Genomic DNA, 27904 nt, shown 5'->3' with positions numbered 1-27904 from the left:
TAAACAAATACACAGGAAATTGGCCCCTAATGTGACACCAGTGCAATTAACAGGAGATGCACAGCAGGGGATTATCGAACCAAACATTTCTTAAACTAGGCATTTAAAACAAGATCTTTGCGTAAACAAGAGCATAACTCTGGAGATACCGAGTCAATTCACTCAAAGATCAAACTTGACCAAGACGGTATAGAATGCCTACACACAAATGAAGCAAGTTAAATCTCATTTAGTAAAAATATAACACCATTCATAAAACAATATTTATCAATTTTGTTTAGTTTTATTCAAAGTAAGCTCATGATCATATTGCACAAAATATCATGTTAATTAAAGCATGTTTTGATATCTGACTCACAACCTTCAACATATGTCATAAATACATCTCATATTAGTATAACGATAATGTGTAATAATTTTATGATTATGAAATAATATGACTTGTGTTTATAATATTTGTGTATATATTTTATAAATGATGTGACAACATAATGAATTAAAAATTGTTCATACTCCTCAACTTTCAACAATTCTTCATAAAAAAAAATCTATTTTCTGCCTCCTCTGAAATAAAGCATTTTTTTTCCTTTTCTTGATATTTAAAAGCATTTTTTTTCCTTTTCTTGATATTTAGCCATTTCCTGCCTGTTCTGAAATAAAGCCATTTTCTGCCTCTTTTGGAATATTGGCATTTCTTTCCTCTTCATTTCCTACCTCTTCTGAAATTAAGCCATTTCTTGCCTCTTCTGAAATAGAGCCATTTCTTGCCTCTTCTGAAATATAGCCATTTCTTGCCTCTTCATTTCCTGCATCTTCTGAAATTAAGCTATTTCTTGCCTCCATGTTTCCTGCATCTTCTGAAATAGAGCCATTTCTTGCCTCTCCTGAAATAGAACCATTTATTGCCTCTTCTGAAATATAGCCATTTCTTGCTTCTTCTGAAATACATCCATTTTCTTCTTTTTCTGAATTATAGCAATTTTCTGCCGTTTCTGAAATAGAGCCATTTTCTGCCTCTTTTGAGATACAAACATTTTCTTCCTTTTCTGAATTATAGCAATTTTCTGCTGTTTCTGAAATAGAGCCATTTTCTGCCTCTTTAGAAACAGTTGAATTTTCTGCTTTTCCTGAAATATAGCCATTTTCTGCCTTTTCTGAATTATAGCAATTTTCTTCCTCTTCTGAAATATAGCCAATTTCTTCCACCTCTGAAATATAGCCATTCAGCACGTTAAATGTTAACAAGCATGTAGCTGTGGATTTCATGTTGCTTACTTCAGATTTATAAAATATATTTCAAAACAATGAACAATAAGACAAATGAAATTGTCAGCTACCAATAATCAAGTACTAAAGATGCTTACAATATTATTTAAAGCAGATGATTATACTGTGTTAAGAAAAGCAAGACTGTGAATATGATGCATGCATAATGTGTAACAATCATTTGTCTGTATAATTCATGCATGCTACTTAACAATTGAATGTGTTAGTGGAGTGGTTTGTCGGTATATGAAAACATTTGGTCAGTGTGCGGATAGTTTAGTCTGATGTCGCAATTATCGATGCACTTCCGAAACATTTTCATACACTATTCCATGTTTATATTTACACTCTTATTTACAAAATAAATCTGGGATAAACCAACTAAAACGCTGAAAAACCCCTGCTTCAAAGACATTTATATTTTGTATAAAATTGGCTATTTGAGCAGCAACAACTCTTAAGACGTCAACTGTTTCATCAACATAACATTCATTTGTTATTGTTACAAATTTTCGTTTAACCATTTGACCAAGCATACCCAGCATTTTGTAGTACCAGATGTATTCCAAAGAAGTTGCACTCATGCAGAATATATATTGAATGCAATTGCAAAGATATCATTCACCAAAGGAATCGCAATCAGAGTGTAAATATATCTTATTAAATAAATATTAGTCTAAGCAGATATATAAGTTTTATGAGAGGTAAATAATATATGAGTCAGTATCTACAAACAACACACAAAATAATCAAAGTAATTGCACATATTTATCAAATACTAGTTATGAACAAAAAAACAAGGACAAAAAACAATAATTCATGAAAAAAAATATTGACACGTAATATAATTTATATACAAAAAACTTAACAAATATATATATACGGAAGACAGCAGCTTGCAAATAGTATCGCTTGTTATCACAGATATTGTTCGGAATAAATAACATACTGATATTTAACATTATTACTTAATTATGTCAATTATAACAGTCATAAAATAGAAAATAGAACATGTGTGAGCGTAGTTTAAAATTAGCTGCTCTTTTTATGAAATTAGATTTTGAACAAGCCCGCCATACATTAAACAAGGCCGCACTGCAGAAAGTTTCCGTTGCAGGCTTGTTATAATTTAAATCACTAGCATTACAAGATAGAGTTAACTTTATAAGTAAGTATGAAATCAAATGAAAAAGAGAATTTACCAAAAGACTGCTTCAGTAAAATCATTTAGACCTCTGCAGCCATTTGTATAAACATTGGATAAGCTGCCCACAGGTTATCTTCTTGTTAGTTTGGACATTTAAATGATTAGATTAGTTAATTGTAAATATTGGATAAATAATTAAATATTGACCAATCAATAATCATTTTGACTAACTTTTACCAAACCAATAAACCAGATTGAATTTTGCTTTCCATTTGCATGAAATATATCCAAAGGTACTCTATAATAGAGAGATAAATGGTTTCCCATCTTTAAGTCTAAACCCCTCATACTTCTACTAAACCTTTAGCACTTTCAAGATTTGGATTTTTCTGTCTTTTATCACCCCTGAAATAACTGTTTATTCCTGAAAGGAACAGTTCAAAACCATGAACACCCATGCTCAAATGCATTCAACATGGCTTTGAAACATAACTTTCAAACATAGCATAGCAAATCCAAAATTGCAAGCTTTACTTAAAAGACTTAAGCATCATGCACTGTCATACATTAAGACTGATTTGGCACTTATGTTCATTTTTTTTGGATATACCAAACAACTATTTCATTTACGAAAGACAAATTAAACACAACCCTTCAAATGTGTCAATAAATAATTATACCTCCTGGTTATATAATACAATCATATAAGTTAATAGGCAGAGCAAGGCTGCAATTTTTTGCCATGTTAATTGAAAAGCAGATCAAGCCATTCCCAATTGCATGCAGCATAATGGTTCCAGACCATTCCAATACAAAGCATGCTCATTCCTATAAATTCCAGCCCAGTCCTTTACATTTTAAACAAGCATGGTAGGCCATTCCATTCACTATGTATAGGGGTGCTGACCATGTTCACCGTCCTCACTTTCATAACTGGCATCCGGAACAATACAGTCCCTGGTTCCATTACCGTTCACCATTATTTCCCTGTTTTTATTGCGGCTAAGTACAGGTTTCAATACTGCTGCTGAAAGTGGAAAGTATGTAGTCAGTGTTACCTTTCTTACTGGATTATTTTCATTATAGTGTTTCTCTTATTCAGAATCAATACATACACATGTATAACAAAAATAAATTTTGAGTTATAAACTACTTTATAATACTAAATGATGCATTTTTGAAAAATATCAATTACTGATAGCAAGATTGAAAACTTGTACCAGTATATAACAGCTAAAAACGCTAAAATGTTAAATGGTTGGTGAAAGCTTAAAGATGTGATCTACAATTGTCTCATAAGGAAGAAATACTGTGTTTTTTTGCACCTTAATTTAAACACGTTATCCTTCATAAAAACATTGTTTTTTCGACATTTATTCATTTTTTTTGTGTGTATTTAACATTATATTAATGGTGAAAAATCTTATTTGCGAATGAGAGGGCATCTTTAAATAGGGCCCATTGTTCAGAATTTTGTTGAAGTTATCAACATGATGAACAACATTGTTGTTAACTCTTAAACATAACATTTAAGATGATATGCTCACATAAATTAATATAAACAAGTACAGCTGAAAAAGTTGCCTTAAATCGTGTTAGAAATGTTACACATCGTAAGTGTATCCATTAAACTTCAAGAGCAGTAACAATTGGTCAAAGGTTAACAGTGATGATGTTAACAACATTGTTTACTTTGACAAACTTTTTGACAAAAGGCACATAATCTATAATTGAAGACATTCATATTCAGTTTCATTTGATTATCTTGTTTTTTAAGTCATGCCCAAGGTTAAAGTTGGAAGGTAACATTTTGCTTCGAATGAACAATTTAAACAAAGATAACTACTCGTATTTATTCACCATATTAAATTAAACATGACGCAGTCTACGCCTCTTACATACCCCCGAATTCTGTCTTTTACTAGAGTTTGATTGAGAGTTTAGTTTCGACAAAGCTTTTCACAGAACCGCCGCCTGATGGAACACTATCAAAACATTATTTTTGAAACAGGTTTGAAGAAGTGTTTGAGTAAACTAATCACCTAATCAAACTCAGGTAATAAAACATAAGAGGGGCCTTTTAAGCGGCATAAACTGCCATTTGTTTCATTTGAAATGGTAAAGCAAAAGAAAAGTTATTCATGTTTAAAGTCTTCATTTGAAGCAAAATATTTTGCCTCCGAAGAAGCATTTATGATGTTATTTATCACATGGTATACGCACACTGTTAACAGCTGGAGACAACATCAAGGCAATGAAGATTTCTTGACATTTTGGTTTAGAATATACACAATTTTCATAATATTGTATTCATTCCATAAAAACCCTTGACCCCAAAATGTACCTTGTTTGCTACGATGGCCGAGAGTTTGAGGCAGTAATGTCATAAGGGCGATGAATGCCAGGGTTGCAAATCCTCCAGGGACCCATGTCATCACTGACCGGAAGTACTCCACACACGCCGGGCAGCACCCTCTGTAAATAACATGGACACTGGTTTTGCAGGAAGCAGTTTTGGTATTCACATCATGCAATGTTAAATGATATGCTATATGTAAACAATATAAAAACCTCTGGATTAACTGTATTGGAAAACTGAAAAAAACAGTCTACTTTTATTTACTTGTTAAAAGTGTACAATATAAGTTGATGCAAAAATTCATGTTTTTGTATGGACCTAAATCATGTATATTTTTTTTATGATTTGATCATTAAAGTCAAATGATTAAAACATTATTATGCATTAAATTTAAAAAGTGTTGTGACCTTGACCTTAGAGGTAGGGACACGGGTCTTGCATGCGACACATCGTCTTGGTATGTCGAACACATGTGGCAAGTTATTTTAAAATATGTCCATACAAGGGAAGGTTACAGCCCGGACACGACAACCTATACTCTATGTCCTTATATGCAGCATTCCATTGTGAATAGACAACTAAGTGTGACCTTGACCTTAGAGGTAGGGACACAGGTCTTGCATGCGACACATCGTCTTGTTATGTCGAACACATGTGGCAAGTTGTTTTAAAATATGTCCATACAAGGGAAGGTTTCAGCCCGGACACAAGTTATTGAGCCGGACACGCAGACGGACGGACAGAGGGACAGACGGTGTGATTTTCATATGCCCACCTTCGGGGGCATAATAACAAAATATGTTTGCATCAACCTCAATATTGTGCGCCTTTGACAACAATGAACATTCGGTTGATGCTCTTTTTTCCATATTATATGGGAATGTGCATAAAAACAGATTGTAACATACAAGAATGATTAAAAGACATGTGGAATTTGCTTATTACATGAACTAGGTAATTCATATTTTCCATTCTTCCATACTATTTTGTCAACAAAATGGTGAACTACAATGATTATTTTTTTAAAGCCTTTTGCTTATTTGCAGTAGTCAGGGCTTTTTCTGCCCATTTTGGGAAAAAGACCTCAGACATTTATGGAAATTTTGCGTTGTGAAAGTGCCGAAATTGGGAAATTTTATAGTTTAAAGAAAAAGCTGTCTAGTCTCCTGCGAAATTAGGAAATGATTTAATATTAGTCTATTTTCCCTTTAAAACGACCCAAAATGGGTGAAATATCAATCCTTGGGGTGTAAATATCTATTGCAATAAATCATGACAGATAATATTTCATACTGATCTCTGAATGTGATGAAAATCAATGATTTCTGCGTTCAATTACCCAAAAAATTTTACATCACATAATTTATTAGGATGTTGAAAATGGTACTGGTAAAAAGACTTCCTAAAAAGAAAAAAAAAGAAAAAAGAAAAAAAAATTGATTGGGATTTTTTTCTGAAGATTGGGAAAAATATCTTATATTTTGCTTTGGGAATGGGTCCAATAGTCGCACCCGTGGGTACTTTAGAAAAAGCTCTGGTAGTTATCAACACTTCAATGTAGAATTGTTATTAACTTTTAGAAAATGAAAAAAATACTTGTGAAAGCTTAGGTTCAAGAACAGTATTTTGAACATGAAACGCATGAATTTTCAAATTTAATTGAAACCAAATTCTACAAAGCATTATGCGTAGCAAATAAAATAACCATGCAGATATAATTTGTCAGACTCATGGAAGATGTTTGCACCAGTCGTATAAGCAAAAACAGACTATATAAGGATTTATTGAACAGTTAAAATCATCATTAATGTTGTCTGATGTTAAAATAAAACTTGAAAACATGAACGTTGACGTCATTGTGCTTTGGATCCTCAATATGATTGTTTGGGTTTTAAATTACCGTATATTATTTAATAAATTACTGTAAATCATTTAATTAACTACTGTAAGCCCTGTAATAAACACCCTTATTTAATGAAACTTTGCATACCTCTTTCATAAATTTAAATTTTGTGTAAATAATATATTCTTTGTATGACTAGTTTTGAAGTTATAGATGTATGGAAAGTCCACATATTTGTTCATCATCCCTTGTATAACATGCTGTGCCTGAAAACACCATCATAGAGCATGCTATGTAGCTACGATGTATTTCTCTTGGACAAAAGCATCCTTTTCCAACTGAAAGGACCATGAGTTTCATTTAAAAAGGTTCCATCTGGCCACATTGAGGTGACATTTATGAGTAGATATCCATGACATATTGAACCAACGAAAAAGTTAAAATCTTCTCTTTTTTTTTTCAGATCTACTAATATTGCAAAACTGTCATTCCTCAAAATTCTGAGATTTCTGAATAGTACTTAAATAATAATGATATGCTGTGAAGCATTATTTTTTTCTGTATTCATTTGCTTCAGCAAACAAAAACCTTTTTAATGCAATTCCATAACATGCAATATATATTCCATTACCAAAGTAAAAACCCTGATTTTTTACCCAGTGTTCCATGGATATTGTTTGAAAGTGTGCCTGCTGAAAACATATAATTAACAAGAGATGTTTGTCAAACATTATGCCCCCCCTGAGCGCCATGTTGTCAGGATTATATGGACAATTGAATGAAATATGCATGGACGAAATGACAGCTGATTTGTCGCTAACATTGTATGCCGTTGAGGCAGTTTTAAGATTATGACCATTCAAAGTTTGAGGATAGAGTGTGTTATGACCATGACCTTTGACTCTATGACCTCAAAATCCATAGTAGTCATCAGCTGGTCACCAAAAATCTAAATGTTAAGTTTGAGGGCCATGGGTGCAGGCATCGACAAGTTATCACACAGACAAGCATTTTTCGTTCAAGGTCACTGTAACCTTGACCTTTGATCCAATGACACCTTAAATCATAAGGGGTCATCTACAGGTCAGACACAACTCCAAGTCAAGTTTGAGGGCCATGGGTGCAGGCATTGTCCAATTATCACTTGAAACATTTTCACATTCAAGGTCACTGTGAACCTGACCTTTGACCCAATGACTCCTAAAATCAATAAGGGTCATCTCCTGGTCAGGCCCAGCTTACATGTCAAGTTTGATGATCATAGATTCAGGCATTGTTGAGATATCACTGGGAGAAGATTTGTTAACTTTTTTGCGTTAAAGGTTACTGTGACCTTGACCTTGGCCTGATGACCCCCAAAGTCAAGAGGGGTCATCTCCTGGTCAGGCCTAACCTTCATGTCAAGTTTGATGACCATAGGTCCAGGAATTGTCAAGTATGCTTTCAAGGTCACTGTGACCTTGACCTCTGACCCCTTAAATCAATAGGGGTCATCTACTGGTCAGGCCCAACCTCCAAGTCAAGTTTGAGGGCCATGGGCGCAGGCATTGGTGAATTATCACTCGGGCAACCTTTTATCGTTCAAACTTTGAACTTCAAAGTCACTGTTACCTTGACCTTTGGTCCAATGACCCCTAAAATCAATAGGGGCCATCTACTGGTCAGGCCCAACCTCCAAGTCAAGTTTGATGGCCGTGGGTGCAGGCATTGTCGAGTTATCACTCAGATAACCTTTTACCATTCAAGGTCACTGTGACCTTGACCTTTGGCCCGATGACCCCCAAAAACAATAGGGGTCATCTACTGGTCAGACCCATCCTCCAAGTCAAGTTTGAGGGCCATGGGTGCAGGCATTGTCGAGTAATGACACCGACAACCTTTTACCAATCAAGGTCACTGTGACCTTGACCTTTGGCCCGATGACCCCCAAATACAATAGGGGTCATCTACTGGTCAGGACCAACCTCCAGGTCAAGTTTGAGGGCCATGGGTGCAGGCATTGTTGAGTTATCACATGGACAAGCTTTTACCATTCAAGGTCACTGTGACCTTGACCTTTGGCCCGATGACCCCCAAAAACAATAGGGGTCATCTACTGGTCAGGCCCAACCTCCAAGTCAATTATGAGGGCCGTGGGTGCAGGCATTGTTGAGTTATCACTCGGACAACATTTTACCATTCAATGTCACTATGACCTTGATCTTTGACCCGATGAGCCCCAAAAACAATAGGGGTCAGCTACTGGTCAGGCCCAACCTCCAAGTCAAGAATGAGGGCCAAGGGTGCAGGCATTGTCGAGTTATCACTCGGACATCCTTTTACCATTCAAGGTCACTGTGACCTTGACCTTTGGTCCGATGACCCACAAAAACAATAGGGGTCATCTTATGATCAGGCCAACTTCCATATCAAGTTTGATGACCATAGGTCTAGGCATTGTTGAGTTATCACTCGGACAAGCTTTAAAATTATTTTACAATTAAAGGTCACTGTGAACTTGACCTTTGACCCGATGAGCCCTAAAATCAATAGGGGTCATCTACTGGTCAGACCCAACCTTCATGTCAAGTTTGATGACCATACGTCCAGTAATTATTGAGTTATCACTCGGACAAGCTTTGGTCTACCGACGGACCGACGGACATACCGACATGCCTGTGCAAAGCAATATACCCCTCTTCTTCGAAGGTACACACATGTATATCAGTAAAATGTACAATAACTGTGTATATCATCTCAAATTTGAAAGCCAAATGTATGCAATTTATTTTATCAATTATGCGTCTCTGGTACGGATAAAAAAATCCAACAATAGTGCACGCTTCATTGGGGTTAACTTAACAAATCTTGTTGCCAGCTTCTGCATGTGCTCGTTGGTCAGATTTTCTCATATAAAAAGAATTGCTTGAATTACTGGGATATGCATTTTGTCTGTTAACATGTTTACATATGTAGCAAGCTTGATCATTACCGATTAGTTTTTGAACTTAAGAGTTTAAAATACAGTTGAACCCCATCGGCTGGAACTCCCAGGGACTGGTGAAAATACCACAATCCTCGGAAAATTCGAGCCAAGCAGGATTGTTTACCTTTGGTATAAAGAAATTGGTCTTTTACATCTAGTTTGAGCCAACAAGGAATTCAAGCAAAGCGAGTTCAAGTCAACGCAGTTTGACTGTATAGTCGAACGTTGCGAATGATGCTAAAGACACCAACGTTGTTTGTTAAAGGCCATGAGAAACATCTCAATAATGTTTTCTTCAAAATCAGACAAGTAAAAATGTTCAACGTACTCAGGACATGGATGGAGTTGTTGAATGATAGCGATGGCGGCACCATTGGACAGTTTGTCTGTAAAACTCATGGCACCATACACAAAAGCACTGCTTTCCTGAAAGATAAATGTACAGTTTAACATTGATGAACTGGCGATTGGTCGTTGGAGCCATTTGTGTCCAATTTTCAACAATTCGTATTGTCTGGTATGATGACAATATTTAATACTCTTGTTTTGTTTTCTTTTGTGTGGTCATCTTTGTAAAGAATTTGATGTTTATTTTGGGTCAAAGACATGATTTTACTGATATTGCCAATAACCTGAAACTGAATTAAGTAATCAAATAACAATAATTATCATATATACGGTAATAAGTAAGAGTAAAATTACACAAACAGTTCATTTATAAATGTTTGCATGATCTAAATCATAGTTTGTATAAAATTTATTAGCTAATATATTACCGCACAAGTACATATGATTTGTATTTGTCACCATTGTGCACTTTATGCCTCACAGGTCTACGACCGTCTGGTTTATTTTAAATAAAACTTGAAACTTGAAAACTTATAATAATCTTATTTTGCCAATTGTTCAAAGGTTTGCTAAAGTCAAAGTACTTGTTTTATGTAATATATGAACTTATGATCAACTATTTCACATCACGATGTCATTAATCACATTGTTAACTTTAACAATTGAACTGAACAATCAGTCGAATGATTGCTTAAAAAATTAACAACGTAACAGTTGCAAAGATATATAAAGAATCTTAATGCTTAAGATGGCAAGATTTAAGAGGGTATGGTCTGGATGAAATGCATAAATTTATGAAATTTCTCGAGTTTGATTTTTCATCGTCATGATAGCTTACATTCATGTACATGCTATTTTGTGGCTTCTTAAGGGTATTTTAGTACTGGTTTCAACTTTCATTTCATTCAATCAATATAACTTTTAGGGTTTTAGCAGAGATTTGAAATAGGGTAGGTGCCTCAGAAAATGGACATGGTGTTAAGGGCACATTGTTTCTGGATGTGAAAAACTATAATATTATAAATTTGACAAAAAATGAAAGAAATGTGTTTAACTGAAGTAATTTTAGATTTCAGAAATATCAAGTTTGTTAAAAAAAATCACATAACAAGCTTTCAAACAAAACATGGAAACTATTGTTACCTATACAACATTCAAAAAAGAGCAAAGGGGTGCTAGCAAAAAAAGGGCAGGGTGCAGCATTCTCTTATTACTCTTTAGCTTAAACAATATCAGCCTATCACTGTCTTTTGACATTGCAATTTAGCTAATTCAACATAATACATACAAACTAAACATTTTTTATCAAAGGCTTACAGTGTTGTCCTTAATCAGATCTGCAGTCATGGCAAGGGAGGTAACTAGCATGGTAGATCCTCCTATACCACTAAGAACAGCTGGCAAATACACAAGTTTGCTCCCCTGGGGCAGCAGGTAAAATGCCACACTGGCCCCTGCTGTGAAGACGATACCCATCAAATATGTCATCTGAAAAAACAGGAGTTTACACAGAAACTTATTTTGGAGGTTACCTGAATTGACAAATTTTGCTGAAATTTATTACATAAATACATGTAGATAGAACTATGAATATGGTACATGTATACCAGATGTCAAACTAATGTAAACAACTTTCTCACTAATAATTTAATTGAACTCGCTCATGTTTTTGCGCCTAGTTTTATTTTCAAGTTAATGCATCTGAAAACACTTATATCATAATTGTGTTACTCTTTGATTCCGAAATTGCAGAAAAAATATAATTTACCGTAAGTATTAAAAACAACCTGGTTGTAGTGGGGAGTGAGCTCACACCTGTATAGTCAAGAAAAATTTTCCCAAAGAGACTCATGCATAAAACGAGGAAGCATTTAACCTATAAACGTTATGTTGAATCACCTTTCTAACACTATACAAAATTGTGCACTTCAAAGACAATATTTGAGCATAAATCCACATTTGTTCAAGGATTCCAGCCATCTATATCTTAGTTTTACCATTCCTAATGATTTGCCATGCTATATTCTGTCATTAGAAAAAAGGGTGCATTTTTCACAACATGAGCGTGTACCTTTAAGAACTGTTTTTTCATTCAATTTTCCATACATGTACAGATGTATATCAATTAGTTCTCACATGCAAAAACTAATTTGTCATTTGGTCTTTCACCTGTGACCATTAATATTTGATCAATGAGCAATATGACAAATCCATTACAGTTGATTCAGCTTAAATGTAGAAATGTGATAAAAAAAATCAGCAAGTACATACCTTTCTTCCAAACAATTTGTTGGTATACTTCATGGCTAATGATGTCACGAACCCACTGACATACACAATCAATGGTATAATTGCTATGGAATCCTGAAACACAAGAGATGCTTGTCAAAAAGGTATGCCGCCTGAACACCACTTTATCATTGAATAAGTGTTATATGATTTTTCAAGTAAGTGAACTACTGCATCCTTAATCCATAAGAATGTTGACTGTGACCTTGACCTTTAACTTACTGACATAAATAACAATAGGAGTAACATTCTGGTCAGAGGCAACCTTCCATCAAAGTTTCAAGGTTCTAGGTCAAACTGTTTTGAAGTTATTGTGTGGATAAAGGCTTCATAATACTGTTGATCGTGGCCTTGAACATGTACCTAATGAGTTTAAAAATAATCAGGATCATCTACCGTTTAAACTTTAAAGGCAACCTTCCACTGAAGTTTCATGGTCCTATGTCAAAACGTCAAGTAATTGTGTGGACATAGACTTCATAATACTGTTGACCATGACCTAAATCTGGAACCGACTGACCTCAAAACATACAGGGTTGTCTACCGGTCAAAGACAATGACCTCTAAAGCTCCATTATCCTAGGTCAAACTGTTCTCAAGTTATTGTGTGGACAGTCTTCATAAGAATGCTGACCGTGACCTCGAACTTAGAATACAGATTATGACCTTCAACCTACTGACTTAAAAAACAATCAGGGTCAACCAATGGTCAAGGACAATGTACAGACAGACCAGCCAAGTTGACAAATAAAAAAAGTCAGTTTAAGACACCATTTCAAGTTCCACCACTTTCTTCCTACCTTGTCCATCATGATGGTTTCTGTGATGTACATGGGCAGGTATACTTGTGAAACATTGACCACTAGACGGGTGGACATATATATCAGTGCAACCTGAAAAATAATTTTACAAGATCTTAGTTTCACTACTGAAATGAAGTGTACTGAATATAATCTAGCAATTTTGTGTTCAGGTTTGAACCAATCTATTCCAAGTGAACAATAATAATGATCTACAAACTAAGGCATAACAAAAAAAAATGTTTTTTTCCCGTTTCCGGACCTACCCTCAAGTTTTGCACCTGACTGTATTTTCTTTATTGCCACCAGAAAAACTTATCCTTACTGCTACATTTTTATTATATTGGGAGAAATACATATACTTTCAGTTGTATCTTGTGTATTCAAAATGTACTGTTTTTATTATATATCGTATTGATACAGACAAAACAGCTACCATGAGAATGAACCAAATGTCAGTACAACACTTCCAATCTGAATAAACAACAACATTCAGACCTTTCTAACCTACCTTTTTAGGTAGTAAAATCAGAAACGAAAAAAATATGTTTTTTTGCCTAATAAATATTCATAAAGCTGCCCTGGTTTTGAAAGCAAAACAGTTGAAAGCGGCATTATCATAGGTTAAAATTTTATAGTTTACTACAATTGTGAAACAAGTTATAACAACATTATGTATATCACTCTTGGTGGCACAATTTTACGCAAGAGTGTGGTATTGTGTTGTTGGGAAAGCTGGAGTACCAGAAGGCAACCCACTTGTCCGCCTTGGTGACTACAAACCAAACTCACATGCGCCCAGACAACCAATATTATCTTAAAGCCCTTTCTCACAGTTGCTGAAACCCACCAAGCAATTACTTTACCTGGTAGAATTGATGTTCCTTTAGCCAGCATTTCCAGGACATAGACAGTTTTTTCAGCGTTGACTTCTCGAGAGACGAGAGATTCGTTGTGCTTGAGAAGGAGTCTCCATGCTCCCGGTACTCCTTGGGGTGTTCCCTTACACCTATGTGGAATATCACACTGAACAGCACCCCGATCCCCACCACTATCAGCACCAACAGCTGTAATATACAGATGAGGATTTTTTAACTCACCATATCCCAATTTCCTAGACAATAGAACGAAATAGAGGCGATGTTAGTAACGTTCCTTTGAAATTAAGTAAACAAAATAATTTCTCACCATTAATTTATCTGAAAAGTTTAATTCGGCCCTAAAATGCCTTATACCATACATAAGACGCAGGCATTTTTTCTTGGGAATTTAAGGGGCAAAAAAAGTGTGTCCTACCCACAGACATTAAGGTACATGTGTTTAAGGTATTGACTACTATGGACAGAAACAGAGAATAGCAAGCAGGTACCAAGGATCATTAGTTTCCCTTTAAAGAGAAAGTATGAAGGGACATAACTCTGTAAGTACTTTAGCCAGAGTGATAGGACTTGCTATACATACTAACTGTGTCACAACACAAGATTTGTGGCCAAAAGTCAGGGGGCTTTTTCATGAATGATCTTATATTAGAGATACACTCTCACACATGCCAGTTTTAACACTCTTTTTTGGTCTCTAAATTGGCTGATTTTGGCATTATTGCTATCTTATGCAGTCACATCAAATAACTCACAGTAGAACAGATCTTGTTTGGTAAATTGGTGAAAACATCATTTTTCTTTAAGCGTTATTATTGCTTTTTAATAGTTATGAATTTATTGTATAAACATCAATTTTCAAAAGTTTATAAACTGGGATTGGATCTTTTAAATCGGCCGTTCTATATCACTGGTTTCCAGACATTTACGCAAAAATTGGCTCACTTGACAATGACAAAAAATAAAAAGTTGTCAAAAAGATTCCCGTTCTATATCACTGGTTTCCAAACATTTACGCAAAAATTGGCTCACTTGACAATGACAAAAAATAAAAAGTTGTCAAAATGATTCATCAGTAAAAGTGCAGATTTAATAGGTGAGGAGTCAGTCCCTCCTATGTACAAAATCCATCTCAGAATTCTTGATGAAACAATCCCTGTGGTTTTAATATTTCAGTTGCACTCAGAATAAAATGAACCATGAGAATATGTCATTTACTCCTGTCACATAATGTAACAGGTGCGAAGCTGATTACTTATGCGTCAAAACAAGCTAAACAATAAAAATGTTTGTTTTTCAAGCATGTCTATTAAAAATTAACAAGACGTGGTTCGTGTCAAGGAAAGAAACATTAAAATTGAGTTGTGTATGCAAGCCCTAAGTATCCTGTGGCCCATTTGAATAAAGATCTTCGGCAATCTGAGTCGTTAACTGAAATTATCTAGTATGAGGCCAATAATACACCATTTTACATGATTAAAATAATATTTTGTTGAATTGGAAAATATGCAAAAACTTTGAAATATACCGGTACCTGTATCATCAGGCTAGCGATGTGATACATCAGTAATTAAGATTCAATGCATTGTACACAGAAATTTCAATTTTATGTAAGTTTTGACAATTTCCTTTTTTGTTGTTTCATCTTGTGTCTAGTCTGGGCCTCTAACACTAAAAGCATCAATTAAACACACTTAAGCTTACCACTTTCAAGTGCACTAAATAAAAATGTTTTGTAAGAATTGCACACATATACAGACTGACTTATCTAATCAATTAAGATAATCATATATGTAAAGCCGTAATTAAAAGTAACATTATCACTTATTCAAATGAAAGACATAGATAAAATGTAGAACAGATTTTTCCAACATCTATGCCCTCCAAATTGGGAAAATGTTCAGACTACGGAAAAACAGCAAATCATGCCAAATAAGTGATGAACTAGCAAATATAAATGTTTTGAGATTTTTTTGGAATGCTTAAAAGGCGGTTAATAGCACATGAAGAAAATAGCTGAAGCAAGCAGTATTTCAACCAAATTTATGCTCACTTTGCTCATTACGCATGCGAATGATGAATTCAAGTAATGTGAAGAACATAATTCTCAAATCAAAAACTAAGTGTATTTGACATAAAATCTTCGCCTCAAAGATCAGATAATAGATATAATTGAAAAAAAAACAGGTAACTGCTACATGTATATTCCAAAACGAGCTGACTGTGCACAATGCATGTAGGAAAATGGAGTGAAGAACATTAATTTAAAAGCACATCCATTATTTAAGTACAAAATTAATGTATCGACGTATATTTTATTGAAAAGTTTGGCAATATATTTCCAATATTACCACCTGAACCACAGTCTTACAATCATAAATTTTTAAAATTAAGTACAAATTGCATAACATATTTTTAATAAGGAATGCACTACTATTTGAATCTAATACACTACTAGTTACAGATATTCGTGATATATAATAATAATGTTTCAATAATTTATTGTACCCAATTCCAATTTAACATTACATAAATATTATTTGATATATTTGATTATAATTATGTTATACTATTTAGTTTAGAAATTCATTTTATTTACAACTATTATGAAGAAAGAAATATCAACATCTGCTAAGTCACTACTGTTGACGCAATGTTATGCAAGATTATGGTCTTATGTAGTGGGGGAAACGCCCAGGCCAGGATTTGAACCTCGGACGCCTTGGTGACAAATGAGTGTGCCAACCACTGCACTACCTGGACAACGTTGTGTTGTTGTTCTTTGTATTTATTATTGCTTCAAGGATCAGCGAATATACAGGGCTGTCTTTCGGCGATAGAGCAGTGGGACCGTTGCCCTTTTAAAGGGAACTTTGCATGCAAAGGGAATTTTGAATGCAAACAGTACGTAACCTTACCGTATAATTATATCAAATATGTGTTTTTCTGCCATGTATGATTTAGATTGATATTCGTTAGATTGACATTTGTACAAAAGGAATCTAACTTATGACAGAATATTGCTGTCTTAAAACATGATTGACAGTTGTGGTGCTGCTATGATTTGCTACAATTTTTTAACTCGTTAACTCAATCAGACATAGTATTATAGGGATTTGAGGCCTTTTGTGAGTCAAAGTCACATTCGTTGATGATTGTAGTTGATCATGACAAATAAATAATGACAATTTAGTATTAATTGGTAGGACTGTTCTATCATTCAATACAATTGCCATGCAATTAAAGATTGTCGCAAATACTTGAGAAATTGTGAGAATCTTCCTTAGTCATTCACACATGGATACTATTAGTATTCCCGTTGAGTAACAATCATTTTGCCACTGCAGTGTTTGTCAGGCATTCGTATATGAATATAACATTTTGGCCATTCGATGTTCCCCGGTTCACAAGCTGAAATCTTGACAATGAGATTCACCCTTCATACTTTCATGATGTATGATAATTTTCCCAAAGTCTTGACAAGTAAAGGCAGAGAACATGTAAATAAATCATGATTTAGCAAGATGTATGATGATTTACCCTGAATTTCTCCTTGTCCTCAAATGAGAGTTTATCAGACCCGGATTGGCCGAGGTCGAAGATCAGCCAAGCGATACCGTACACTACTATGTTGGACAGCACAGTAAACGCGTATCTGAAATGTGACATAGATGAAAGCATAACAAAATTGTGTTTCGGTTGAACCTTTTTCATCTGCTATATAAATTCCAGTCGGCGAGAATGTTTTAATTTTATACCTCCATACTTATTTGTTATTCCAATAAAAAATAAATGCTGCAATGCAACACAACCAGGTTTTCAATTATTGACAGAAGAACTTCAGCCTGTCTTGTGCGAATAATATGTCAGCTGATTTGTTTTGTGTTGTGTGTTTGTAAAATGGATCAATTGAAAGGTCTCAAAAAACTCATCCTACATACCAAATTTGGTGACATTGAGGCAACCATAACTGAAGATATTGAGATTCAACTGTTTTTTTTATATTTATTAACAGTTTCATTGACCTTAACCCTACAGGCCCAAAACACAATCCCATGCAAGGTCTGAATAAACCCTTCCTACATACAATAAGTCAACCGTAACTAAGTTATTCAGTACCAACTATTTTTCTTTTTTAGTAGCAGTGACCTTGACCTCCACTCTAGGGAACCCAAGAAAAGTATTTCTATATACCAAGATGTTAACCCTAACTAAAGTTATTCAATACCACAGGTGAGTTTGACGCTGATAGAATGCCCGTACACCAACCTGAACAACAACGTACATCAATTTCATAACCCGGTTTCACTTTGTGAAATCCTGATTAAAAAGTACTAATTTAAGATCTACACTTTTTTCCATATTTGTTTTTATAATGAAAAAATACAATGTTTATTGATCTACTTAATTAAATAGTTTTTTAAATTTCAATAACAAACATCCTGTTTGCGCACTAACAAGTTTATACATGCATTTCAGATTAGCAGATTCTGTGTATAGTAAAAATCATTTTTAATTTTCTATACAGGGCAGCAATTTTGTTTAGAAGACCAAATTAAATGCTACCTTTCTTAGTGTTGAGAGTGAAATGCCTATCAAATGTCTTTACACTAGCAAGTGCTGTGTGCAAGCTTCTAAATAATTCACTTGATAAAACCAATTAATGACTAAATGGATGTGATTTTGGGCTCTTCTAAATGATTAAAATAATGTGAATCTGTCTGACTATACCATTCGTGGTGGCATGCGTCTGAAAACTAAATTACACTAGTAAATCTCATTGATTGATCATAAAATCCACATAAAATAGGAAAATGATTTAAACTAGAATTCCGCAAATCAGAACAGTTGCCTGCCATCGTCAAACCAAATTTAGTAGAATTATAACAAGTGCAATAGACAAATACAGATATTTTTCGTATAAATTGGCTAAACTATTAAGTTATCAGATTAAATATAATCTGAAAAGCATGGGAAATTTCAAAGTAAAACTTCTGAAATATAGTTGTTATGCCTTTGCTAGGTCAAACAACAAACTTGTCTCAGGTCAATGAATCAAATTGATTGATGATTCAGATTGTATGGTGATGGTAACTAAAAATTAAGAGTGAATTCGGTCAAGCTTGTTTCATAGGCCATAAACTCTGGATGAATAATGAGAAATGCAGACAGCTTGTTTATCAAAAACAAATCAAATGTCATCTTACTTTTGGCCTAAAAAAATAAATTGTGTGGTTCGGGTAACATGGAAGGGTAGGTAGGGATTTTTTTATTTTTTTTTTTAGTTTGGTACACGTTTGTTTGCTTTGTTTTTGTCCTTTTTCAACAGAATTTCAGTTATATAAGGACATTGCTGAGCATCGCTGCAGTTAGGTGGTGACTGTCATTGCCAGTTTTCTTGTCATTCATCACACACCTTCCGAAAGCAAAACATATTGATAATTAAATGTGACAATACTGACCTGCTTCAGCATCTCAAAAACATTTCTCTGCCATTCTCCAAGAAGTAAAGTTAAGAATATTTTATAAACTGTACAAATGGCAACAGTCCCAGGTTTCAGTCCCAGTTTAAAAGAAAGTCGCATGTTGTCAGGCACCAGCCTATGTCAGAACTCCCAGTATTTAATATTTCCTTTCTTTACTAGTAGTATGTTTGCCCTGCTGCTATTTAATATAAACTATTTTTTTATGATTGCATCTGACAACATGACAAGTGAAAAGGGTCATGCCTTGTCCTGCAGTGGTGGGTGGGGTATATTAAAATTAGACGGCATTCAATCTTATGTTTGGGAAAACTTAAACTATTATCCAGAGACATTTTGTTCCATTGTATATATACCTTACTCAAAAAGAGCGAAAAGTCGGAGAATTTCCCGATAAATTGTACAACAGGAATATCATACAGCTGTTTTTCATACAAACGGGTCCATGGCCCCTTGTCGGATGTTGACATGTCAATCTCGGATACAGATCCCGGCTCGAACAAAAACATTATCTCTACATCTTCGAAACTCATCTTGGGTGTTATGAGCTTAGACTCCCGACGTTCTGGAGTGGTTTTTTCGCAATTCGCACCCAAAAAGTAAGGTTGGCGATATTTTCCAGGTAGGGTCGGGTGACCCGAACCACACAATTTATTTTTTTAGGCCTTACCAAAAATAGATGAAATTTTGTAGCATTTAAATATGACATCCTGCAATTGATAATGCTATCTATTAAAATGTTGATCACGATTAGCAGAGATATTAAGCCGAAAATCATATTAGCTAAGTTTGGTAAAGATTTGATAAGAAATACTCAAGTTAGAGAGCCAACTAAGTGAATTTGATGAAGTTTGACAATTCAAGGGCCATAACTCTCTAGTTGAAAATGTAAATTGGCTGTCCATTGAAATCAATATTATAGATATATTGCCAATAAAATCATTGTAACCCAGTATGGTATAGATAAGATAACAAATGCTTAACTTAGTAGGCAGACATTCATTATCGCTTTGATGCAAGACAGACATCTGATCTACTAGCTCAGCCCAGCCTCAACAATTACCTGGATCCATTGAGGCCCGTCCTCTCATTCTGGCAGTCTGTGAGGTCCGGGATGAGGGAGAGGTGGTTTATCTGAGTCGCAGCCCAGCCAAACTGGAATATCACTACAAACGGGGCGTAGTACATAAACTGTGGAATGTCCTGCGCATCATCACATGTTATACAGCCCACAAACAGGAACGGGAAGCTAAGGGCTACACAAAGGGTCCCTGAAATGATGATATGTCACGATTTTTCAACATTCTATAAAATAAAATAATCCACTAGGGTTTTATAGTTTTTGTTTTTTTTATTTTCGAGAAATCATGTTTAATAGTTTAATTGTGTTCCATGATGTGTTAAGCAGCCCATAAAATGTTGTATTTTTTATTTTCAGGGTCAAGAATGATTTTACCCAACTGTGGCCACAGGCAACTATTTAAAGAAAGCCAGGAGCAGCTGTTGGGATCTGCATCATACATTCAAGTCTCTGTGGCCAAGCCTGGGTAAAGTTCCAGCTCTGCTGGGACAAACTGCTGGTTAAATCCCGGCCAAATGCCCCAGCACGCCAGGGAGCCTAGGTAAGACCCATTCCCCGCTATTTTTGGCGAAAAGACAAAACCACTGCATTTACCCAGCACTGCGGGGCCACCAGGAGGATAAAAACATGGCCCATTTCCCCTGCCATCCCCGGTATACCCCGCACCATCTGTAGTTACATTATGTTCAAATTCATTCCTGATCAGTTCTTCAAATTCAGTACCTGAAAGTGCCTTTGCTTAGTTTCTGCTACACTTTATAAATACTGTGGGACAATTGACTGACAAAATCTCATTTTAATGAATACGCATGAGGCAGGGGAGACAACTTTCCTTCCAAGGACTACGCATGTTACAATCAAATACTCTTCAATAATGGTGTATTGTCAGTAGCCTCCATAGGCGAGTGGTCTGGAAGGGCTAAAATTGCCCGATACCTTTCCATGGGAAAACTTAAGTATAAGTGTCGGCGCATATTTTGGCATTAGTATAAAACCGCCTTATGAATAATTCATGAAAACAAGATTTTCCTCGTCAAATCGCTCATGGTGCACAACAATGCAAAGCTTAGTAGTGTATCAGACGATAAAGAAAATAATGTAATGATTATGTTCAATGGATAAAAACAGTGTAATGCGGCTGGTATAACCAACAATCTGAATTAATTGAAGCAATTTGAAACAGAATAGCATGTATCGTCATAGGAAGTTGTTTACGTAGGTGTTGATGAAAACTTAAACCATACAAACTATAATGTACAGTTAAAAAAAAAAACTGCAATGAAAGGTCTAGTTTGGAAACCTCAACACACTTTTTTATATATTGTTTTTTTTTCTATACCTCATACTCATAAATATTTAGTTAAACTAGAGATTGCTTTTTTGAAAAAGCGCTTGTCTCCCCTATTGTGTGGTCGTAGCTGAGAAAAAATAAATGAGGGACATCAAATTTGTGATTTTGGACTGGAGACAAACCAGCAGTGAAGTTTGTTTTTTTCACCCCTATTAAATAGTGAACATCTACTGGGACCTTGACCTTTGACCTACTGATCTCAAAATCAATAGGGGTCATCTACTAGTCATGACCAACTAGCATATCAAGTATGAAGTTCCTGGGTGCAAGCGTTTTTTATTAATTGAGCAGAAACGAAGTAAGACGTACAGACTGACGGACTGATAACAAAATCAATAGGGGTCATCTACTAGTCATGACCAACTTGCATAACAAGTATGAAATTCCTGGGTTCAAGCGTTCTTTAGTTAATGAGCAGTAACCGTTTCCTTACCTCAGGGTCATGGCGACCTTGACCTTTGACCTACTGATCTCAAAATCAATAGGGTTCATCTACTAGTCATGACCAACTATCATACCAAGTATGAAGTTCCAGGGTGCAAGCAATTGAGTTATTGAGCGGAAACCGTTTCTTCACATCAAGGTCACGGTGTCCTTGATTCTGACCTATTGATCTCAAAATCAATAGGGTTGATCTACTAGTCATGACCATAAAGCATACCAAGTATGAAGTTCCTGGGTACAAGCATGCTTTAGTAATTGATCAGAAACCATTTTTAAGCTTAAGGTCAAAGCCAACATTATTTTTTACCTTTGATCTTTTGATCTCAGAATCAATAGGGGTCATCTACTAGTCATTAACAACTAGCATACCAAATATGAAGTTCCTGGACCCAAACGATTTTTAGTTATTGAGCGGAAACCGTTTCTTCACCTCAAGGTTATGGTGACCTTTGACCTAATGATCTCAAAATCAATAGGCATCTTCTACTATCCATGTCCAACTGGCATACCTAGTATGAAGTCCCTGGGTCTAAGCGTTCTATAGTTATTGAGCAGAAACGAAGTGTGACCCATAGACTGACAGATTAACAGACTGACTGACGGACAGGGCAAAAACAGTATGTCTCCCCATTAATAGGGGAGACATAATCATTTTACAGTTCAACAGTTAAATTTCATTTTTTTTAAATCACTTGATTATAAATGAATGACCTGATATTGGGCCAAACCTACTACAATGTATCTCCAAACTGAAAAGATCAAGGCACACAGTGGTGATAATCTCTACCCTCAGACAACCGCAGTTAGATTGTGACATTTTCATGACCTTATAGTGGATGAAAAGGGCATTTTTTGTACAAAAGATTTTGTTTGGAGAGCCTTCAGAGAGTTATGGGGGTTTCAAAAGAGGTAGACTCTACCTACCAAATAGAGTTCACATGACTGTTTAATTATGATGAATGAATGACCTGATGCTGGGCCACTCTTATTCAAAATCAGTACATCACATGTATAACAAACATAAATTTTGAGTGAAAAACCTTAACTAATTACTAAATAAATGCATTTATGGAAAATATCAAATACAGATAACAAGATTGTGGCCGCATGTATGTAATAGCTGAAAATGCAAAAATATTAAATGATTGGTGAATGCTAAAAGATTTACTGTGATCTACTATTTTTCTTAAGATAGAAATATTGTGTTTTCTGAACCTTTCATTCAAATTCAACTTGGTATCCTTCATAAGAACCATTGTTTTCGACATTTATTCAGCCCTTTTGATACACTAAAACAATTGCTTTAATTGTGGTAAATATTATTTGGGAGTAAGAGAGCATCTTTTAATTTACTATCTCAAATTTGATAATTATGGCAGACACATGGTGTGGTGATAATCTTTGTCCTCCAGACACTGCAGTTACATTATGAACATTTTATGACCTCACTGGACGTAAAATGCAATATTTAAGCGGTAGATTTCGTTGGGAGAGCGGTAGAGTGGTATGGGGTTTCACAAGAGGTTGAATTCACCTAGTACCAACATAGAATTCACATGCCTGTCTGATTATAATGAATGAATGACCCAATGCTGGGTCGAACCTTAAATTTATTATCTAAAAATTGATAATATTGACATTGTTGCATGCGCTTGTCACATTCAGAACATCATCAGTCTGTTATCAAAATAATCTAATTATCACATGCACCAGCTATCATACTTATTGCATTTATCTCCTTGCCCCAATTACTCAAAATGTCTTAAGCGTACCAAATATCTATTTCATTTAACCAGATCATTCTACGAAATAAAAAAAACTGTTGTGATTATCATAAATATTTGATATAAGAACTCTACAAACTCTACAAATCGAGAATATTGCATGAATAATACCAAAACCAAAAATAGTCAGGCTAGCTTGATCCAGTTACAAGGGACTTAAAGCTGCACTCTCACAGATATACGATTTTTACAACTTTTTTAACCAGGTTTTCAACGAAAACCGGGTTATTAGAATGAGGTTGTCGTTGGGCGGGCGGACGGGCGGGCGGGCGTCAAACATTGGTTTCTGTTCAATAACTTTAGTTAGCATTGATAGATATTGATGAAACTTGGTGTGTAGGTAGCTTATGGGAAGAGCTAGCTTGGGATTGCTTTTGAGGGGGGTGGGGCTAAGATCAAGGTCACTGTTACTAAAAATAGAAAAATGGTTTCTGCCCAGTAACTTTAGTTAGCATTGATAGATATTGACGAAACTTGGTGTGTAAGTTGCTTATGTGAAGAGCTAGCATGGGATTGCTATTGAGGGGGGGAGGGACTAAGGTCAAGGTCACCTGTTACTAAAAATAGAAAATTGGTTTCTGCCCAATAACATAAGTTAGCATTGATAGATATTGATGAAACTTAGTGTGTAGGTAGCTTATGTGAACAGCTATCTTGGAATTGCTTTTGAGTGGGGAGGGGCTATGGTCAAGGTCACTATTACTAAAAATAGAAAAATGGTTTCCGCCAACAGTAATTTTCAGTTACGTCTCTTTTTGATAAAAGTAAAGATAAAGTCATACAACAAAATAATTGGCTATAATTTCTGATTGCCCATAACAAAAACCTGGTTTCGTCGCATTGCGGCGCTTCTAGTTATTTTTTGTCTTGGAACTTAGAGCAAATTTTTGCGTAAATATCTGCAAACCAATGATATAACAAACAATCCGATTGTAAATTTTCATATGTCCGTTTGAAAATTAATGTTTTATCATTTATGGTCTAAACCGTTACTAACGGTTTAAGAAAAATGCATAAAACATCAATTTTTTAACTTAAATATAAAAATCTGCAACCTAATTTTTTGTCAGCAGTCTTTTCCATGGATTTTCGCAAAAATTGGCTCATTCCATGACAAAAAATCAAAAAGTTGTTTAAGCGTTCAATCTTGTTTGAGTAATTAAGGAAGGGCAATTAAGATAAAGTAGGTCGCCACTTGAAATGAAAGGAAGCTGTTAAGATGTCCTTGTAGTATACTTGTAATGACATGTAAGCTAATGTTATAAAGCCGCTAGCGGATTTAGAGGGGGGCGCATCCGGCGCGCGCCCCCTCTAAAATCGTCAAAGTTTACTTTTTATGTCAATTTAGGAGATAAAAAAATAATAAAATACGCCCATAATGCATCATTTCCAACTAACAATTGTTAATTTTTCTTGATTGCTTAACCCCCAATCCATATGCAAACAGTTTATGCCATACACTTTCGGTTCAGAGGGAGGGGTGCATGTCAAAAGGTTGCGCCCCTAAGCTACGCCCCCTCTAACGTTGATTCCTGGATCCGCCCCTGAAAGCTATTTGTTAAAAAGGTTCAATATATTAGTCAATAGGAACTTGAGACTTGAACCTTTAAATTGCGCATGAAAATGAAAACTAAAAATATTTGAGTTACTCACTAGAATAGTTTGTTAAGTGTTATAGCAGGGTTATTTTAACTATTAAATTATCATAATATTATTCAGGCAGGGCTTATTCACTTGCAAATGTGTATAGGGGTCTTAAGAGACCAGAGGATGACAGGCATAGTTTGCCACCACCCACAAAATACACATGGCCAGATTATATTTACAAATAAATTTTGAAGCGTAATATGGAACACTGTCAATGTAATCCCACCATAGGGGTTTTTACAAAATGCCCCCCTCCAAGGGACAAATCTTTTATGAGAGCAAGAACTTATCTGTTGCTATGGTATATGACAAAACTATGATTATGTCCTATAAAAAAAAAAAACAGACGACAATTTCAATCTAACAAACATATCAATTTATAATACCTGTGAAAAGAAAATTCATATAAAATTATATTACATGTGAAATGTAAAAACATATAAAATTATATTACCTATAAATTTAACAAACATACAATTATATTACCTATAAATTTAACAAACATATAAAATTATATTACCTATGAAATTAGCAAACAAATGAAATATATTTATATTACCTATGAAATGCCATGTTTTCCGCTTCCCCATATTGAAACATCCCTTGACACGGTCAGATTCATATCCTATGAATGGCGTAAATATGGCATCACTGATCTGTCCGATCAGGACGAGATCTCCTGCCAGACCGTTGTTGAAACTTTTCACCTGATGGAAGTAGATGATCATGTACGAGAACCACATAGACGCTGTGAGATCATTCAACACGTGTCCCACGCTGTACGCAAATTTCTGACCCATTGACAGGCGGCCACCACCCTTTCCCCCCAATAATGGAGTCTTCTCTGACATTGTGTCGTATTACGTTTTGCTTAGTGTTGTAAAAAAATGCTCAATTCACACATAATATCTTTAATTGTTTGTAGAGTTATAATGTCTTTTATATGAGCTTTTTAAAATGTTCAGTCATTTCCAGGTCCAGTTTTATCAATTTCTGCTTTTGTATACTTCACAAACAATAAATATTTGAATAAAAATTCATATGATGAATAATGTATCAACTGTCTCATGAACAAACAGGATGGACACAAATTTCACTTAATGACTAGATCCTTTAATATCACTGTTCAACGTTATTCATTCAAAAGTTACTGCTTTGAAGTTACTTTTAAAAACTTCCTCCGATTGATATATCTGAAAATAAAACATATTTAATGTATCAACTTATTCTATAATCGTGAACAGATTTGTATACACATTCAACGTATATATATCACTTGATGAAACATATTTTGACATTACATACACTGTCCAATCAATCATAAACAAGTGGTATACTATGTAATCTAGTCATTTCAATCCAATCATAATCATATCCTTATGTTTCACTTAGTCAGATGGGCAGCCATTTGTATTTATATAATAGGTCTAGGTTTTCGATAATAATGTTAATTAATATGTATTTTAAATTGACAGGTTTCTGAATCAATACCAAAAGCATATTCAATAAATACCATATAATACATACATTAAGTATATATATATATAAATGGTGATAAATGAGTATTTAAACATGTATAAAAACATTCAACTTTTAATGTGAAGATAATTATGACAAAATCAATGTATAAGGTCAAACATTACTAGATTTTGTGAAACACTTAAAACATAAACATTAATATTGTAAAATCGTGAAGGAGTAGTAAGTTATACTTTTGTACCTTGTAATTGCACAGTTAATTTTCCAATATATCCACATAAATATAATTATGTGCGCATACACAGGCGCTAGTCATATAATCAAATATTTTACAAAATCGGCCTATATATGTATATCAAGATATATATCTAATTATAGTATATAGTCCATATAGAACATTAAAAAAAGTTCGTTTCAAGCACCTGCATGTGTGCACACTGTACATAGTTGAATGCTATTTTTTGCAATTGCCTAACCACAACCAGATTAAAAGATATGAAAAAACAAATGAAACATATTGTACATAATATGACCAAACCTACACTTGACTGACTGCTAAAATAATATTTACCTGTTTACAAGTCAAATTAAAACTGGCGTGGTGAAAACAAATCCATTGATTTCATCTACACTAAATTGCACTCTATATCTACCCTGCCCTATTGAATAGTACTGAATTGTACTGTAAGTAATTTACTTTTATCAAGGATTACTGCAAAAACTAATACTACATTTTACAC

The 27904-nt window shown here is 34.7% G+C and overlaps 1 protein-coding gene across 8 annotated transcripts; it reads right to left on the bottom strand.

The window, feature by feature from the left end:
* Window positions 1-256: 256 nt before the first annotated feature.
* Window positions 257-27904, bottom strand: LOC128228137 (major facilitator superfamily domain-containing protein 12-like). Of its 8 annotated transcripts, none has more exons than XM_052939269.1 (13): window positions 27736-27904; window positions 26245-26878; window positions 20442-20649; window positions 17436-17550; window positions 13884-14084; window positions 13018-13110; window positions 12200-12292; window positions 11246-11416; window positions 9909-10006; window positions 7272-7307; window positions 4758-4888; window positions 3321-3437; window positions 257-1208 (listed from the first exon to the last, which is right to left on the bottom strand). In XM_052939269.1, the coding sequence occupies exons 2-13, from the start codon at window positions 26534-26536 to the stop codon at window positions 631-633; spliced, it is 2133 nt and encodes a 710-aa protein (XP_052795229.1). In that variant the 5' UTR covers window positions 26537-26878; window positions 27736-27904; the 3' UTR covers window positions 257-630. The 8 variants fall into 8 exon arrangements, with proteins under 8 accessions (XP_052795229.1, XP_052795231.1, XP_052795226.1 ...); XM_052939271.1 differs by having other exon boundaries at window positions 3339-3437; XM_052939266.1 differs by having other exon boundaries at window positions 258-1208; window positions 3321-3440.

Source organism: Mya arenaria, chromosome 3, assembly GCF_026914265.1.
Source record: "Mya arenaria isolate MELC-2E11 chromosome 3, ASM2691426v1".
NCBI classification, from domain to species: Eukaryota; Metazoa; Mollusca; class Bivalvia; order Myida; family Myidae; genus Mya; species Mya arenaria.
This window is presented reverse-complemented; position numbering and strand designations above follow the sequence as displayed.